This window comes from Xenia sp. Carnegie-2017, unplaced genomic scaffold (assembly GCF_021976095.1).
Source record: "Xenia sp. Carnegie-2017 unplaced genomic scaffold, XeniaSp_v1 HiC_scaffold_13, whole genome shotgun sequence".
In the NCBI taxonomy this organism is placed as follows: Eukaryota; Metazoa; Cnidaria; class Anthozoa; order Malacalcyonacea; family Xeniidae; genus Xenia; species Xenia sp. Carnegie-2017.
The window spans coordinates 3130293-3149412 of NW_025813436.1; the positions used below are offsets into that span (position 1 = coordinate 3130293).

Consider the following 19120-nt stretch of genomic DNA (forward strand, 5'->3'; position numbering starts at 1 on the left):
GTTGCCCCATTTAATTCAGTTACCATGTCATCAAACATTGGCATGTGTTTTTTCTCTTTTTATAGCTCGGTTAGCTTCACACTTGTCAATGCAAATTCTTACTTCACTAGATTGTTTTGGACCATCAACTTTTTCTATAATGTCTAGATTTTCCAATGGTTCTAGCTCTTTCGCAACATCTTTGCGAACAGAAAATGGAGTTCTGCGATGTGGTTATCGTTTTGGAATGATCAATGTGTAGCTTTATAGTTTGTCCAAATAGACTCGAAAACTGCTTCTTTGGACATGCGTTTTTATTTTCATTAATAGTGTTCACTGTCATTTTCAGAAGATTAAGCTCTTTGGCAGTATCATAAATTAGTAGATTTGGAATAGCAGCTTAGAATTATGTTTTCTTTAATTTCTTATCGTTGTCTGCAAAGCTGCATGTTTTCGAGAGTTGTCTTAATCGAGTATGATAACTGTCGAGCGATTTGCCTTGTATGATTTGTCTTGTATTGGCTTGTATGAAATTCTATACTTCGTAAGCTGTATTTGTTTGTGAAATATTCGGTGAGTTTTTCTGTTGCAGTCTTGTAATCATTCCTCTTGTCTTCCAAAGTGTCGAATATTTCGTCAACTGAAGGGCCAGCACAGTGTAACATGAGAGCGCGTTTTCGTTTATCTTCGGCTTGGTCGTACCAACGAATAATCGTTCTAGTCGAGCAAGCCATTTCTGCAATTGCAGACCAGCATTAACATCTAAATGAACTTCGAAACTAGGAAAGTTCGGTAGAGAGACTGCCATGGTTAAGTTTGTCTAATTGTTCCTCACTTAAATTATGTTCGATTCTAAATCTATTTATCATCAAACTTATTAGAACTTACAGTTATCAAAATCTCATCTTTGTTGCCAAAATGTAGTGTTTTATTAACGGGTCCGCTGTTAATATCTTTTAACGGTTGAGTAAAAAGTTAGTTATCTAACTAACTTCTTATTACTAAACCTTTGCCATTTATACAAGTTTAATACATATTTATAAATATATGAATCTATGAATATTAATTATACTACAGGGGAACTTTCATTTTTTATTGTTTCACAAGATGGAAACAAAAAATTATGTCAACTGTACAAAGATAACCCGTACTCCTAGTAAAGTCGTCGTACTTTTGAACTTAAAAATTATCTAAAAAGAGTAAATACCATGGTAAATAGTCAAATACTAACGTAATAGTTCTTAAAAGAACTGTTAAAGCGAGAAGACTAAACCAACAATTCTAAAAGAACTGTTTTTTAAGCTAAAAGACAATATGAATTTTGGCTGACTACTCATCAGGTGTCAACGTCTGCTAAATGAGAGCTTCAGCATCATGCGATATTTATAATATAACCAAAAGTCAACGTCATCTCTATAAATTGAGAGATGACGCTTAAAACAGAGATAAATGAAACACGTAATCCTTCTGTCGGCAGAGGACGGGATTAGTGAAGTTAACTAATACAGACTCAAAGGCGACATTTTTTAATAACTCTAAAGTTATGATCAGAGTATTAATTGGCACAGTGAGTGTTGCTCAAAAAATGTTTTCCAATCGCTGAATCACATAAAATCAAATTTTCACTCTTACAGTCGCGTTTTGGTTGTATTGCCTTAAAGAAACAATTTTATTTCTAATAGAAGCTGGAAAATATTGTTTTATTCTATCACTCAACTTTTGAGAAGTTCTTCCTACATGGCGAGCATCACACTCACATTTGAACTCATACATTACATTGCTTGACATTTGCGCAGGCAGAGACTCTTTGGGGGTGGCGGTAGAATAATTTTTTTCGAAAATATGAAAACCACGTTGCAGGCGAAAAATGAACTCTCAGTAATATTTTAGTTTCCCTCTCGATGTCATTTGAGGCCTCGCCAATCCAGGGAAGTTTAAAGTATACAGGGCACTTGGCCGGTCCAAAAGGTTTATCTCGTTCATTCATAGTTGATAAAAAAAGTTAGTCTAGCAATTTTTTCGGATATCTATTCGAAACAAAACTATTTTTTAGAATTGTTGGTTTAGTGTTCAGGCTTAAACAGTCCTTTTAAGAACTATTACTTTAGCATTCGACCATTCACCATGGTATTTACTCTTTTTAAGACAATTTTTAAATCCGCCACCACAAAGTCTCTGTTTTACAATTTTTGAACTATAAACTAACAAAAAATTTTTGGTCTTGAAATCTTAAATCATGGCCAAAATATTAGCTGAATAAAGTAAATGGTTTGAGCCCGGGAGTATCGTTACATGTTTGTAAATGTAGATCGTCCAGGTTGGAATAGTCCTGAGAAGGACTATTTTTGTTGTTGTTGACTGACGTTTCGACAACCTTTGCGGTAGTCATCTTCAGAGTCATTTGACTCCTTCTCAGGACTATACCAACCTGGACGATCTACATTTACAAATATACTGGCTGAATCTTTCCTTCATTCTAAATAGTGTTAGAAATTATAAATCGCAGCGGTGGAAAGAAAAACAAGTTAACATAGAACGAAAGTCCATCATGCAAATTAAAGTTGAAACAGACACTTTGTCTTGGTAACAAACTTAAACATTGCCATAAAAAGGACCATTGCGATGGTGAATGGTCTAAAACCCAAGAAAAACTGAGCAACTTCGAGAGTAAAATGGAATTAAGGACTGGAAACGAACGAGAATCATGTCACTAGATTGCACCTGAATCCAACATGGTCCACCTGAATAAAAGTTTAACAAACTCCCTCGAAGTTCGGGTACATTTAATCATAAGTAACCTCACTAATATGGTTCTACCTATAATAATCCTGAAGACACATCGAACGAAATAGGGTACTACTGGCTCAAAACTCTAATACGTGAACACGTAATTTTCATATCATGTTTAATACATTACAGTTGATTCGCACCTGATTTCCTCCTTCATAATTCCTAAAATATCTTCAAGTGCCTGACGGTAAGCCCCAATAATGACTGTCGGGTGCATCTGCTCCTCCAAGAATTGTTCCGCGACTGACATCATTTCACCCGCTAAAATGGCGATGAATCGCAATAATTTAGGCATAAGTTCCCAAAAGCTGATCTTTATAGCTACATTTAACTGGATAAAGCACAACGTCTTACGACTTGTTGTGGATTTCAAACACATGGCACATTTTTGAATGAAAAAATTTTTTCAAGAAATTTAAGAATTGTGATACATCAGCTCTTGCAACATGTTTAGTAAAACGATTAATTCATCTGGGGGGTTGAAATCGTTACATGTATGGTATGAAGAAAACCATGTTGTACGCAAGGAAAAGCGAGTAAATAAAATATAGTAATCTGAATATGATGCTTAATTATGAACTGTGAATGTTCGCTTAAGCACAGCGGCGCTCTCATTCGTGAAGGGTGCCTAAGTAAAAGCAGCGTTTATTAAATAATCGCTCCATTAAAACAAATCTATCAAAGTCTAAAGAACTTTTCTAGATTTTGAGTGCGGCGCTTAACCGAGAGCGATAATTAAATGGGAGCGGCGCTCATGCGAGCATTTACGGTTGTATCTTTTGTGGAAAAATGCGTGATCTGAAAGCAAGATTAAGCATAGAACGCGTTTAACTAACTATAATATTTGTATCATGATAAAATGAAAAACAAACGACAAAAGAGTAACTATAGATTTAGCATAATGCCCGGCGCTATAATTGCTGTTGCCACGAGCTTCGTACAAACTTTTTTGTGAACAGCTAACTAATAGAAAGATTGGTGTTGTTTCATCGGTCTTCGCTCAATTTTCGGCGCTCTTTGCGAACTTACTTCATACAATCATATTCAATTATCATTAACCATAGAAACTTGATTCTTAAGCCTCTACTAAAATAGATCAAAGTATAACCCGAATGTGATGTTCATAGTTCACATAGGTGGCTGTTTAATGCACTTTTGATGAGACTAATTTATAATAACTATTAATAGTTATGAAATCATTTAATTAAGTATATATTTCTTATTTAGGTACCAGCGTGGAGGACTGGATGACGTTTGCGAGAGACGTTTGTGAGAACTCTCGAGTAGGGGCAACCACTGATCTCGAAATAAGACTGGTTCAAGCATCTATCAAAAAAGTTTAAGACAAAAAATAAGGAGCGCCGCCATTACTAAGGGACCAACTTGTGAAAATACATAACAAATGTATTGTGGATTTATACGAGAATAATTCAAAATTTTCCACACGTAACTACATGAACATAACTGAGGGATAAATTAGTTCATAGAATTGCTAAAAATATGATGAAATATGATCAATATGCAATTTTATGCAGTGATTTTTGTCATCCGTGACCGTACTGCGGTTTGGAGAAACTGTGAAACAAAGACCAAAACTACATGGAAATACCAAGAATTGTTGGAATTGTAATTCAGAAATACAGAGTAATAAGATATTCTCATTTACGATCACAAACTTGATCAATCTTTATTACGAGCGCTTCGGATTAAAAACAGCATTAAAATTGCTGTTATACGACTCTCTTTATAATTATTACAAAGGTTGTTTTTATTCAATATTTTTGATTTTTGACAATGTCTTGCTATATTTTCCATAGTTTTGTTTGCTGAATCAAATTAATTTTTCGATGTGCTGGTCCCTTAGTAATGGCGGCGATGGCTTCATAAATTGTTTACTGCGAATATAGAGTTGCCTGAACCAGTCTTATTTCGAGATCAGTGGGTGCAACCATCGACCTTCGGTCTCGGCCTTGCACCGATCAGCTTTCGAGTTCTCCCAAAGGCCTCATCCGTTTGCAAAAGCCTGTGCAAACACAGTAAACATCTTTTGTTTCTTAATTCAAACGTAGCAACTCAATGAATGTGTCATGATTTGGTTTTACGTGTAATTACTAATAATATCAGTATTATTAAGATAAAGGCAGAAAAAAAAGGAAGGGGGGGGGGCTTAAAATATTGTGTAACCAAACACAACACAATATCAAGTTTTTACTAAACATTCCATAAAAATCAACCGAAAACCATGAAAATCCATATATACGCAAAACATAATTTGTTGAGATAGCAACACTCTGACACTACCTTTTTTCCATATTTAATAATATTTTTTTCATTACATTTCCTATGTGATGTATCAACATAATATTCAAAACATATGGCTGTTGCTCACGTCATTTTTGTTTCACTAATGTATCAAACATTTGTATCGACTATCAAACCTTCGACAAAATAGTTGAATAAGTAAAAAATTACGAATGCTCATTGAACTATAATAGATGGAAGGCTACCTGTAATGAAAAGCCTAATAATTTGTTAAAACCGAAGTCTATTATTGATTTTGGTCAAAGAAAGAATAATCGTAGAAAAGTATTGGGGCATTAAAGGTGATGGGGCTTGACTTTATTTAGTCAATTATGATGCTTACTACTGAATACGTATTTTGAAATGGAAAATATCAACCGTAGAAACTGTAAAAAACAATGACGTCGTTCATTTTATGCACATCTGACACATTGCAGCAAGTACTAGTTTATTTCAAAAGAATTCAACTGGATATATCCAATAATTTATACGAGTTGCTCCTTGGAATATTTTGTGCGTAAACCTATTTACAGAATCATTATTTTTTGTAAAAAATGGTGTTCGAAATAAAGTTGCATGTATGTATGTCTTTCAAAAAGCTAAACTGACTGTAAATTTAATATGAAATTCCAAAAAATTGTTGGATACCTATGAATTGAAAAGCTTGGGGAGGAATTCTCTGCAGGTGCATCAATTTATCTAACACGTTACGATGATTATCTAATTATCTTTTGTAACCAAATCTCTTGTAAATTTGAAATAAAAATTTGTTTTTCTGTAAATTTGTACGTCCACGGAGGCACACTAATAATAATTGTTTTGCGTAAAAAGACATTTCCAAACGTGATTTTTGTTTGAGATTTTATGAGCTTTTTATGTCATATGAAGTTTTTAAGTATCTTGCACACAATAGTTGCTAGTTTAGAACAGAGAAGCTTTAGTTTTTGGCACATCTACAGATACCAAAAACAAACAACTGTAGCAAAGTAACTTCTAGTTATGGGTGGCTATAGCTTCCTTTACAAAAATGTAATTGTCAAAAAATGGTGTATGCTTGATGTTAAGTCTCATTTATAAACGTCTTATTTGCCAAATTAAGACAGAAAAGAATTTGTGTTTTGCTTTTGGAGGTTCGTAGTTTATACAAGTTGTTTTTTTTTGCTTCTGTCAATTGGCCGTGTGTAGACATTGCGCGGAAAGACTCGCCTCTACTGGCATCAAAATTTCAACAGACGTAGCCTTCCATCTATTTTAGTTCATTGGGAATGCTATATAAAAAGGTGGAAAAACAAATCAAATTCAACCCATTGAACTAAACACAACTGGAAGGCTACCTTCGCCCAGAAATTTGAAGCTGAAGTCGGCAGTATTTGTTCCCAGTCTTTCCACGCTCGTAATAAACACGTGAGTCTGGAAGTCAGATCACGCAAAATTTTGGCTTTATTTAGTGTGTTACCGATATAACAGAAGATAGCCTACCAGTTATATGTAGTTCAATATATTTAACAAATAGATTACATTTAACCGTTGTCTACACAGTTATAGATAAACGAATATGAACACATTTGCGATCACTTAAATGTAATCTACTTGTTTTATACGTATAATAAAACTCAAAAAATAGTGTTTTTACTAACGAAACTGAGGCCATGAAGTTTTATAATTACAATAACACACAGCACGCAAACATTAGATTTTCATTTGAAACTGAACAACAAGATCAACTGCCATTTCTTGACATTTTACAAACAAATCTCATGACAGCTGTACTGAACTATTTTAGTTTCACACCACTTTCATACAAAACTGGACTTATATGCACACTAATCGACATAGCATACAAACTTAACAATAGGAACAATGGCTTTCAAGGAGACATAAAAAACATCCCATCCACTCTTTTACGAAACTCTTTCCACCACACTTTATAAACAGAATCGTAAAACGATATCTCGACAACAAACAAAGCAACAACCTCAAACTAGACACCGAAACTCCTGACACAACGATCACGACCAACATAAATGAAAATTCAAAAATAACAACTCTAAACTTTAAACTACCATACATCGGACAAAACTCACGACACACACAGCGCAGACATACAAGCATTATGAAACGCTTTTCACATCATTCAAAATCAAAAACCTTTTCTCATTCTAAGACCCAATCCCTGATTCAATTAAATCAATGGTGGTATATGAATTCAGTTGCGCAGGATGTAATTCCCGATACATTGGAGAAACTTCGTGCTATTTATCCACCAGAATCAGGGAACATACCACAACAGACAAAAACTCTCATATCTACCGACACCTTCTTAAATCTCACTCATGTAAAACCAACTATTCACCCTCTTGCTTCAAAATCATCGACACTGCCGACACCTCATTCTCCCTTAAAATCAAAGAAGCACTCCACATTAACAAAACTAACCCTGACCTCAATGTTCAAGTTTTTAAATTCAACACAATATTTAGTTTATAACACGCTCGAACTTATACTGAAGATGGCATCATGAGATGTCGAAACATGTCTATTCTAAAAAAACTTGTCGTATATATTAAATGCAAAAAAAAACTCCCATATTTAATTTCTAATTAGCAGCAATTTTAAAAAACACTTGAGAAAAACGACGATTTTTTTGAAAGCAAACATGTTTCGACATTATCAGAATGCCATCTTCAGTACAGAATGGTTAGTGTTAAGTAATATGATACGTAATATGATATGAATAAATTAATTACAATGAATAGGATTATGATTTAGTTAGGAAATTATAAAATATTTACAAAAAAGGAAAAGAAAAATAAGTATTAAGAACTTAGAACGTAAATATAGTGTTGTAGTGGTGAACTTGGATATTTAAATCGGGATTAGTTTTATTGATGTGTAGAGCTTCCTTGATTTTGAGTGAGAAATTTTAAAATCATCGACACTGATCAATCCATTTTCTCACTCAAAATCAAGGAAGCTCTACACATCAATAAAACTAATCCCGATTTAAATATCCAAGTTCACCACTACAACACTATATTTACGTTATAAGTTCTTAATACTTATTTTTCTTTTCCTTTTTTGTAAATATTTTATAATTTCCTAACTAAATCATAATCCTATTCATTGTAATTAATTTATTCATATCATATTACGTATCATATTACTTAACACTAACCATTCTGCACTGAAGATGGCATTCTGATAATGTCGAAACATGTTTGCTTTCAAAAAAATCGTCGTTTTTCTCAAGTGTTTTTCCCATATTTAACTGGCAAACACGATGTTTTTGTTATCCCCAACACTTAAAAAATTAAAAAAATCAATATTATACAAGTATCACGTATACATGATCTATAGGATAGAAGAAATGCTTTTTGCATAGCTTAGGTCACGTGCTAGAACGTGATTGGCGGACAGAATAAATAAGGAATGGTTGATCAATTTTGTTGAAATTGTGTTATCGAAGGCGAAGTGAAAATCAACGTTTGAAAACCGTTTTTTCTTTGATTTTTACTCAAATACGTCAACTGCTTCAACTAGGTATTCTTAGTGTCTTCACTTGCCCATTCAGAGGTAAATTCTGGTTAATATTCAAACAATTTCGCCTTTTGTTTGTAATAGAAAAACAAGAAATTTCTGTGACGTCAATTCCATGCGTATGTCCTTTTAAATGGATCATAGCTTTTGACCAATGAAATGGCTTAAATTCTTATGGTTACTTTATAAATCTAAGTTATGCGATGCCCCGCTCCCCATCGAACGTATTTCTTAATACTGCCTTTGAAACGTTTTAACTGGTGCATTAAAAAAGCAAATAAAATAATGCTTTCTTACCGTTGCCCTTATGTTATTTGTTTACATTTTACAGATTAGCGCTACTCTTCATCAGAGAATGGCGTAATGTACGTTCGGGCAGTTAACGAATATTTGAGTGGTCAGAACATACCGTCAATTTTTTAAGTGCTTTTTACGCCATCATATTTGCTCTCTATCTTACACATACCACGACATAGAGGATTTTCTTGCTTACGCAAGCAAATCCCTAAAAAGACACTCCAAGATTTCGCAAAATTTCAAAGAAAAACACCCAAAATCACAAGCATTAATCAGAAATCCAGTTATTAGATCAAGATAGGTGTTCTCTTACCTAAAATAATCACAGACGTGGTACCATCGCCAACTTCTTCATCCTGGGTTCGGCTTATCTCGATCATCGTTTTAGCAGCGGGATGTTGTACTTGGATCTCGCGTAATATAGCATTGCCATCATTGGTCATCACAATACCACCCATTGGGTTCATTAGCATCTACAAAAAATTACTTGTTTTAGACTGATGGACACCAAGGTGGTAGGGGAGAGGGGCAGTTAGGGGGTTCGAGCCAAATCCTAAATCACACAAACAGAAAGTTACTGTCATATTGACTATTGCACACCTACCATAAGTATAAAAACTTCTTAAATTTTGAACTCCTTAAACTAAAATTTCTAGAGATCCAAATTTTAAATATTCTTTGATAAGCAAACACCAGTTTGTCACAAGAAATCACAAGAAGCAAACACTCATATGAGACAGACAGACATTCAACAAGTGAAAAAAACAACAATGTTGGTGATTATGAGTCAAAGAATTTTTCTATAATGGCTGTGAACACAGCTTTTAGTGCCATAATACATATTTCCTTGGATAACATGATCACCATAAATGATGTATTGTCCTACCTTCAACATGGCTCTAGGGCCAAGACAGGTCCTGATGACATCGGCAATGGTCTTAATTAAAAAATTATAACATTTTGTGACATTCAAAACAAAAAAATGTTCAACAAAGATAAAGATAGTCTGCAGTTTTGCTGACAAGAGCTGCATCTTGCTCACTAACAACCATGAAGACTATGGCATACATAGCCTGTGTGTATAGTATAGCGGATTTGCTCATCCTGACATTTTCATTTGCTTTAAAGGGGTCAAATCTGGAGTAAAAGCCTTTTAAGTTTATAGAATTTGTTTATTTGATTGTGTTGCTGACATTGAAAATTCACTGCCTTTTAATACAAAGGAAATTTACAATAGTAATCCGGTAGAGTGTTAACAGGCAATAGTCTTTTTCATGCAAAAAATTTAAATCAAACACAATAAAATCCTCTTTTATCTTTTCCATTATCACAGAGCCTGTTTAAAGGGGGGGAGAGTGGCATAATAGCATGAGAATATATTATACTGTGCATCAAAAGAATGAATAGAAATTTAATAAGTAAACATGCATTTGACGTAGTGTTTTGCCCACATATTCTTATATAGAAAAAAGGTGAACTCTTTAGCTTTCCAATTATATGTTTTTCATTTCATAATAACTAAAAAATGATCAAGTGCACTTCAAATAAAAATGACAAATGGTAATTTTTTCTATCATTGGGAATTTAATACAAATATCAAAGACTATTTAACCTATGATACAACACTCGAAAAACCTGCTGTTTCATTTTCTCTTGTTTGAAATGGCAGAAAGAAATCAACTAATGTATATAATAATTCTCAACATTGGAAAAAGGCAATGTCAATTTGCAATTTTTACGTGAGTACTGGATTATTTCTGATTATTATGAAATGAAAAACATATCATTGGAAAGCTTAAGAGTTCATTTCTTTTGCTTTATAAAAATATAACTCTAAACACACTATAAAATGTGCAATAACATAAAGTTTGATTCACATTTTTTTGTAAAACACCATGTAATTAAGATGCTGAATTTTACCCATAAAATTGTTAGTCTATGAACCCACCTACCCCCTCCTTCACTGTTTCTGTATAAAGTCTTGAAATGAAGACCATGGAATATAAGACACTGAAGACAGGATGAAGTCGGGGTGGGACTTGCGAAGTAAATCTGAACCTTTGACTTGCATATTTTAAGAGCCTGTACTATTTTTCTTTGCTGAAGACGAACTAATGTCAGCTATACTTTAATCCTAGAACATTTGTTCGTCAACCACAAAACAAAAATGGCTTCCAAACATGTTAAATTATCAAAGTTTAAAATTAAATGGACGTACGGGAGAAGATCAAATCATTCAAATGTTTTTGTTGACCAGTTTTTGTTCCTAAATATAACACAATAGTTAAAGTGGTACTATTCAAAGTTCAACGTACTTTGGCAGCCTGTACATTTCCAAGTTGGACTTTCCTGCCCGACTCTCTTCTTGTGGATTGATCTAACGGCAAGAAATTGAGAATAGGTCAAAATTCTTCGTGATTGAAACACTATATAATCACACTTTCAAAACGAACACAAGCCAATTTATTGAAATTTAATATCAAACGTACTTAAAACAATAATAGGCGAGCCTCCTTGCATGGTTTCTCTTCGATTTCTCCTCCAAATGGACAAAAGATGCAATTTCTGATATTTAAGGAGCCCACGTGGAAAGGACAATGTGCCAAAAACTTATCTGACAACTTCGCGCAGGGAGACTGGACCTATTCATACTAAAACTTCGTGTAAGTACAATATTTTCATCATAGATCGTGGACCAGATAGTTAAAATGTGCATGAAAAGAGACCTTCGTCAACCGTTGCACTCATCTAGAAGGTAATAATTTATTTCATAATGTCATAAAGAATCGTGCAAATGCAAGTGATAAACATGGCTGCAAACGTTAAGTGTGCACAATACGAAGAAATTTACGTTCTACTCACCATGACGTCATTAATAAGTAACAAAAGCAAAAAATTGCTAATTTAAAATTCTTTGGCTGCCGTTTGATGGACCAGCATGTGATGAGTAAAATGTAATATTACACCGTTTACTCTCAGTGGCTTGTTGATGAATTCACGATGAGTGACTCAACATTTTAAGGTCTTCTCCTATACGACAGGCAGTCGTGCCAACTTCCCTGGTTTAATCAGCTTTTACCTGAATTACAAAACAAATATTTAGATCACCAGATTTGCATTAGGTTTTGCCAATTGAAAACATATTTGGTGAGATAAATTTGAACGAATCAAGTCTGATTAAGTCCTTATTTTTGAGAGATTTATGCACCAACAAATCGACGAACAGAACAACTCGGTGTGGTAAAAAATTACGTAAAAACAGCGTCAGCGGAGAAAAACCAAGCCATATTTCTTTTTCATAATAAAAGGTGCACCGAAAATTTGCATACTTAACATATGAATTGCTTCGTTAATGTTCCTCAGTCAGATTTGAGTTTTTACAAAATTACTTTACTAAAACTATATAAAGTAAATGATTTGAACCCGGGAGTATCGTTACATGTTTGTAAATGATGATCGTCCAGGTTAATAAAACTATATGTCATGTAGTTCCAACTGATCATCATATTTACACCTAGCTTTGTAAGTACACGTATTTGACATAGAAGTACATGCAACAGGAAACCCAACCACAAGTCCTTCCACACTACCAACTCGGAAGTAGCTCGGTTACAGGCGCACGCCACCACGCTCACCACAATGACCTTGCATGTACAAACAGAATGCAACATTTTAACCAAAGCAGAAGGATATAACGGTGAATATTGAACCTATTCCATCAAACATTAGTTGCAGTTGCTGGCGATATAAGAATTTTGCAAACAGACATGTTGTCATCATAAATGAAGTACTTTTAAAATAGTACTAATGCAACATTACTCTTCGAATTTAGCAAAATAAGCAAATTTGATATTTTAACTGTCTATGATTCTATTTGTATCTTGGCTGTGTCGTCTTTTACAAACAACAATGGGTTGGAGTTCATCACTTTCTATTATGAGGACAACAAAAGCTGTTTTTATGATTGGTCCATGGTACGGTCTAAATTATTTCAATCGTCAGACCTTAAAACATAAATCAGTTTTAAAGTTTTATTTCGAGTGATTTTTTCTTGACGTCATCACTTCTCTCTCGCATCATCTCAGACGATTTTAATCTCTTCGTGCAATTATTTCAAATCGAGTTGGTAACATTTTGTTCATTTTTCTTGTCATTATAATGTCAAAGATTGCGAGCATTTTGTCATCAATAGCCTATAGTCACGTTAAGAAAAGTCCACATGATATCGAAATAAACAGGTACAAAAGCGTTTTTAACAAAGCATTCTTCTCAAGAAATGAGTCAAAAAATATTTTATGAGTTTTGTAAAATAAGGCAATTTGTCACAGCGTTCTGCAGATGAACTGTACAATTGCTCTTACGAAGTTTAAATCAAATTTAATTAATCCAATTAATTAGGAGAAAACGACACGCACAAAGAGACGATGCCTTAATAAGAACATGGTGTACAACAGCAAGAACATGGTGTCAAAGCTGTTTTAAATGTTGTGAAAATCTATTGATATCAAAAAAGTATACGTAAATCAAAATTTTTGCAAAGAATTTAATTTGCGAGTCGATAAATCGGTTTCTCCCTGGATAAATGAAATTTGGATCAAGCTTGAACCCGCAATTATTGATTTACAAATTACAAATACGTTTCTAAACTATCAATAAGGGAAGTGAAGTTGCAAAGCACGCAAAGCTGTTTGAAAAAGAATGTGTGCGATTATCATTTTTATAGCTACTTATTCATAATAGGCAACAGCTTCGTCCTCAAGTGCTATCACCGAACCAATTTGCTTTCTGTTCTCCCGTTTGTCATGTCCATAAATGCCATCTACTGAAGTGAAAATTTACACTAAGATGTGATTCATTAACCTATACAATGAATAGAAAAAGAGCTGAAAGATCTCCCATAACACCAAAATGTAGAGATGCATTTATCGCTGTACGAAAGCAATCCTGTGAAGGAGACTTGAAGTATTTTATCATGCGCATCTTTTTCTTCACCAGTATCATGCCAAATAGGGCATTTGATGTTGTTTTGATAGTGAAGCACTTAATCATGCACTTTTCCTCCAAAAACACGCAAAAAAGTATCGAAATTTGACTCGTTATGTGATTCCCGTATGTGCATTTTTTCTTTGCGAAAGCCAATTCACAAACGATGTGTGGAACGCTAAATGTGGCATTGTTGACGTTGATGTTATTTTTTCATACGCAGCAATGGTAAAACCAAACAAATGGAGGTCTAGCCCTAGCAAGCGAAAGGTCGCATGCTATTAAAAATTGTTATAATTTGTTTTTCGTGTACATGAGAGGAGGGTCAGCCCTACCAACAGCGAGATCTCGTCATTGTTGGGCTGCAAATTTTCCATATAAACGCAACAGGCAAGCCATACTTCCCTGCATGTAGGGCTGAAAATTTAACAAACACACATGCGATAAGGCATCACTTTTCAGGAATGGCGGCAAAAATCCATCAACGAGAGCTTACAAACAAAAAAAGAGTAGCTAAGAAAGCAAAAAGCAATAATTGATTTTGTTTGTTTCGATTCCGTTTGAATTTATCGCCAAAACTCGCTGTGCAAACCGACTGCAAGCGTAAGGATCCTTGCAGAGAGTATTATAGCCATTCACATATGGCTCATAAAAGCAGCCCTTAAACCTATTGCAAAAGGTTTGTTACGAAGATGATGAAAAGCCATTTGTTTTTACATGCAGTTAGGACAGTAGCTTGAAAAAAATTGCGATTTTGATAATAATTCTAAATGAGTACTGCAGAAAGTTTTTTCGTGATAGACATACATCAGCTTTATTTAATACCAAACTGCAAAACGAAGTCCAGTATTTTAAGCACGTTCATAAGCTTCTTCCTCCTAAAAAAATTTTAATGCCAATATTTTAATTTATAAGATCATCATTCAACGCCTTAAAGTGGTACTATGACGAAAATTTTGCCTCCCGTTTTTTTTTCATAGATTAATAGTGTATGTAAAAAAATCTCTTCTGGCGAAATTTTAGCGCAATGTATTTAATGCTGCTCGAGTTACGTAGCGATAAAACTTGTACTTTAAGAGCCGCCATTAAAATGCGCCATATTTGAATTTTCAAGAAGGAAGGTGCTTGTGACGTCATAGTCTTAACTCTGTTTACAATATAACACTATATACAAATAGAGATATAAAAGGTTGTATAACTCAATTTTTTAACATGCCTTCAACACGCTGTGTCGTGCAAGATTGCAGTAATACGTCTGATAGAAGTACAGGCATTTCATTACATAAAAGCCCAAACGACGAGTCTTTAAGAAGAATTTGGGTTAAATTTGTTGAGACGAAGCGCGCAAACTTTAATCCGAGTTCGCGCAAAATTCGATTTATGATTTGTTCGAATCACTTCTCGGATGATTGTTTTGAGCGTTTTTTCCATTTGGGTGGTATGACTAGACGGCTCAAACCTGGTGCCGTACCTACTATTTGGAAGAAATCGCCAACACCAACAACGTCAAGAGAGCGGCGTCAGGTTAGCACAAGTTACAACTATTATATACTTACACATATTGCAGATGACAAATTTTCACAATTTGAGAGAACCAATAATACATCCAGGCAAACTTTCAATATATAATATACATTTATACTAAAGTTTTAAAGGAAATACAAAATGAAGTGTCTGTATCATGCATGAAGAAAGAAGATTCGTGCTATTTTCAAGAAGAAAAATATCGTCCGTATTTTGTTGTAACAACAACAAGGCAGTGGCAAATGTCTGGAGCTGCCTGTAAAGTCCCATAGAAGACGCACGAGTTGTCTGTACGATACTGCTCGAAAGAACCTATAAATTTCAAAAGTATAGATGCAGGCGCACAAAATAATATTTTAGAATTTTCACAAAGAAAAAGGCTTACTCCTCTCTCTGGTATTTTGACCATCTCGAAAACGGTCGCATAACTGCGATGACCTTTGGTCTTTAAACCTAACGAAGCTGCTTGAAGAACAAATTCGTTCAGGCAAACTTCGTTAAAACCAGGGTGATGAAATGCAACAACCATCGACTTCCAGGCACATTACATTTTACCACGGCATTGCTCTAATTCCATGCAGCATCGGCACTCTTGAGGGTTGACAACAAGATCCAACGAACAATGGCCACATTCTACACCTTTTAATATAGGCCAAATTGTATGTTTCCATAAAGTAGCTAACGCGGCAGACGATCAGATCAAAGTAACACACTAAGAATGACATCTTACCATGAAGTAACATCAACACGGGCATCAAAGCGATCTTGCAGCATGTCCTCAACCTGCCGTTCTTCTGCGACTGCAGCTTCGTACGGCAGCAATTTCATCGGGCGAAACAAGCGGTTCAATATTATCGGCAAATGGCAAATTTCGAATTAGATTCGTCAGAATTTGCCGTCATGAATTCCGATGAAGAAATCGATGCGTTTGTCTCGATCGAAGACTCAGAAAGCGAGCTAGATCTCGATGAATTTGATTTTTTTTGCTCTATTTATATATTACTTTGTATACTTTCAATGTGCGCTTCTTGCCGTGTTAAGACTATGACGTCACAGACTTTGCTGATTGCAAATATTCAAAATGGCCGATTTTAATGAGGACATGAAAGAATTAGACATTTCAAATGTTCATAACTCCCTCGTTATACTATTATTTTTGCTTAAATTTTACGAAAGCAATAATTGATATGTGTTTAAACTATTGAATGCTAAAATCGATGATTTTTTAACGTTCAGTTTTCGTAATAGTACCACTTTAAAGGTCAGATGTGACAAAAACCGACATTTTTTGTGCAAGGTGTAAATTAACGATCGTCTAATTGCTCAAATCCAACTCGTCGAGCTAATTGCTTCTAATTTCATCATTAGTCAAATCAATTCTGAAATACATATGCTGCTTATATGCAACTAATGCTTTGAATAGAAGTTCTCGAATAAATTTTCTTATTTATATCTACATTAAGATGCGATCTACATGCCGCATCTGCGTTTTGATTAAGAGAAGATGCTCAATATTAAATGCAATTTGTACGTGTACTGAGATAAGAGTAATTATCTCATCAGAGTGCAGCGGAAAAGTCTTAAATAATTGAAGGTGAAAGCGACAGGGAATCATCAGTTGTTAGACACTCTTTAACTAAATTGACTTTACTTTCATTGCGCCAATCCGTCATTGAAAAAGTCAAAATCCAATCTTCCGTGAAATTTTCTAACAGATAGACAGCCAAACAGTAAGTACAATCAAGAGTAACTGTACATATAAGCAATAAAATAAATTTAGTTGTACGAAACGGAGAAGCTAATTAAAGATGAATAAAACTTAAAATTTAAAACAAAAAGTCCGTCCAGTGTGCGACGAAAGATTACAGTGGAAATTCGAGTCTGACGTTTTCATCAAAACTTCAAAAATTCATACATATATATACTTCAGTGCACTCAAATAAAGAGATCCATCGTTGAAATTTGAGTCTTCACTAATATGGAGAAACCATTATCACTGCTTAATTGACATCAATGACTCATATTACAGGAAGGTCATCGCCCATCTATTTCCCTCATGACGCTAAGCACAGGTAGCAATATTACAGACTCATTTTTCTCTTATATTTCTGCTTTTGGAAAACTCTCCAGCAATGTCATCCTTACAGAAACAATTAGAAACCATTAGGTCATAGCTACTGAATAGACAGCCAATCAGATTTCATACAAGTTAAGTGAAATGCATTGCAAACTACTCCATCTATAAGCAGGAAAAATAGGTGTACGTAAGCCATGATACTGAGCTTTTTGGTTGATAAACTTTAGCTGAATTATTTTTTATAAGACAGATTGTAGTTGAAAATGTCGGGCCATCCTAGACTACAGAAAACAAGTAGCGCTTTGAAACTGCCAAATATTATATTGTCTACCCACTCTTGCTTTTTAAAATGCTTTGAAGATTAACACCTTTTTATGATTTTACAACATCCTATCACTTGCAGTGCTAACATCGTAACGATATTGAAACATGCAAAAGAAGTAAGTGCAAAAAGCAACTTACGAGAAGTTATTCACACTATTTTATCATAGAGTGTTGTTTGCTGGCCCACGTATTTCGTCTACTTAATTGAAGCAAAAAATAGAAATGTAAAATTTACAGCTGATTGCAATCTGCTTATTGATCGTATGGGAAGGCTACAAAAAAGCTATATAGCGCTATAAAACATGTCGAAGACTTGAACGATGGTTTAATGACTTTCGAACCAAAGTAGAATACTTGGCTACTAAGAATAGAACGAAAGATTATACAAACGTAATTGTTGTTTACAGTTGTTCATACCCGTTAAATTATTATCTTTCAGTCAGGAAAAACTCATCTCGTAAATTTTTCATTGAATTTATCAGGTGTGAACTTATATACTCCTGAGTGTCCTCACCAGGAGTGACTGTGTGTCTAAAAAAGAATGAGCTCCAGTTGTAAATTGACAATTTTTATTTTAAGCATGCGGTCATAGCCTATAGTATAGTGGAGTGTCTTTAATGGGAGTCATTTAATGATGAAGGTGGATTCATAAATTTTAGTCTAGAATCTTCGTCAGGAGCAATCTGACGTTGAAATGTATATCCTAAAATACATTAGTCTAGCTCATCAAAAATGATCTGATAATCAAAGTTAATCCAGTCTTGTGCCTTTATTAGGTATGGTACGAAAGAAAAACTACACAATCCATTTGGATGTTATAACATTTGATCGAATGTTGAAACTATCCATGTATGAGCTATTCATATTTTTCTGATCCACTTCATCAATCTCCAAATTTATGTATGATGGCAAGTTTTTATCAGTTTACTTGAGAACACTTCTCCACAACAAGTTCAAAAAAGCGACAAAGTAATACGTTCATCCCACTTGATTCAAGAGCGACCATCTTTAATTCCGGCATTCCATCTGTTTGCACAAATACATTTGCGTGAGCTGTATCATTATTAATGTCTTCTTCATCAAAAAGTACAGTTTTATCATGTTGATGATGATAAGCCTCCACATAATGTCGACTTTTGTCAATTCATGTTGGAAATTCAAAAAAAAAAGCAATTTGCTCAGAGAAATCATTAGGATTACACATGGCTTGTGTTAGACTAAGCATTATCAGACGAAATACAAATTTATAAAACAAATGATGATGAAAAAATTCATTGCATTTTCTTTCGTCTTTAATGTAATTGGCAT

The 19120-nt window shown here is 34.3% G+C and overlaps 1 protein-coding gene across 1 annotated transcript in view; it reads right to left on the reverse strand.

Moving 5' to 3' along the window:
- LOC124451444 (T-complex protein 1 subunit gamma-like) overlaps window positions 1-11517 on the reverse strand; it is a 62213-nt gene extending 50696 nt beyond the window's left edge. The window contains exons 1-5 of the mRNA XM_047002058.1: window positions 11394-11517; window positions 11220-11281; window positions 9791-9841; window positions 9218-9377; window positions 2910-3030 (exon numbers count right to left, since the gene is read on the reverse strand). Coding sequence (XP_046858014.1) covers window positions 2910-3030; window positions 9218-9377; window positions 9791-9841; window positions 11220-11281; window positions 11394-11424 — 425 coding nt within the window. The 5' untranslated portion in view covers window positions 11425-11517. The remainder of the gene's footprint in view (window positions 1-2909; window positions 3031-9217; window positions 9378-9790; window positions 9842-11219; window positions 11282-11393) is intronic.
- Between the last annotated feature and the right edge of the window lie 7603 nt (window positions 11518-19120).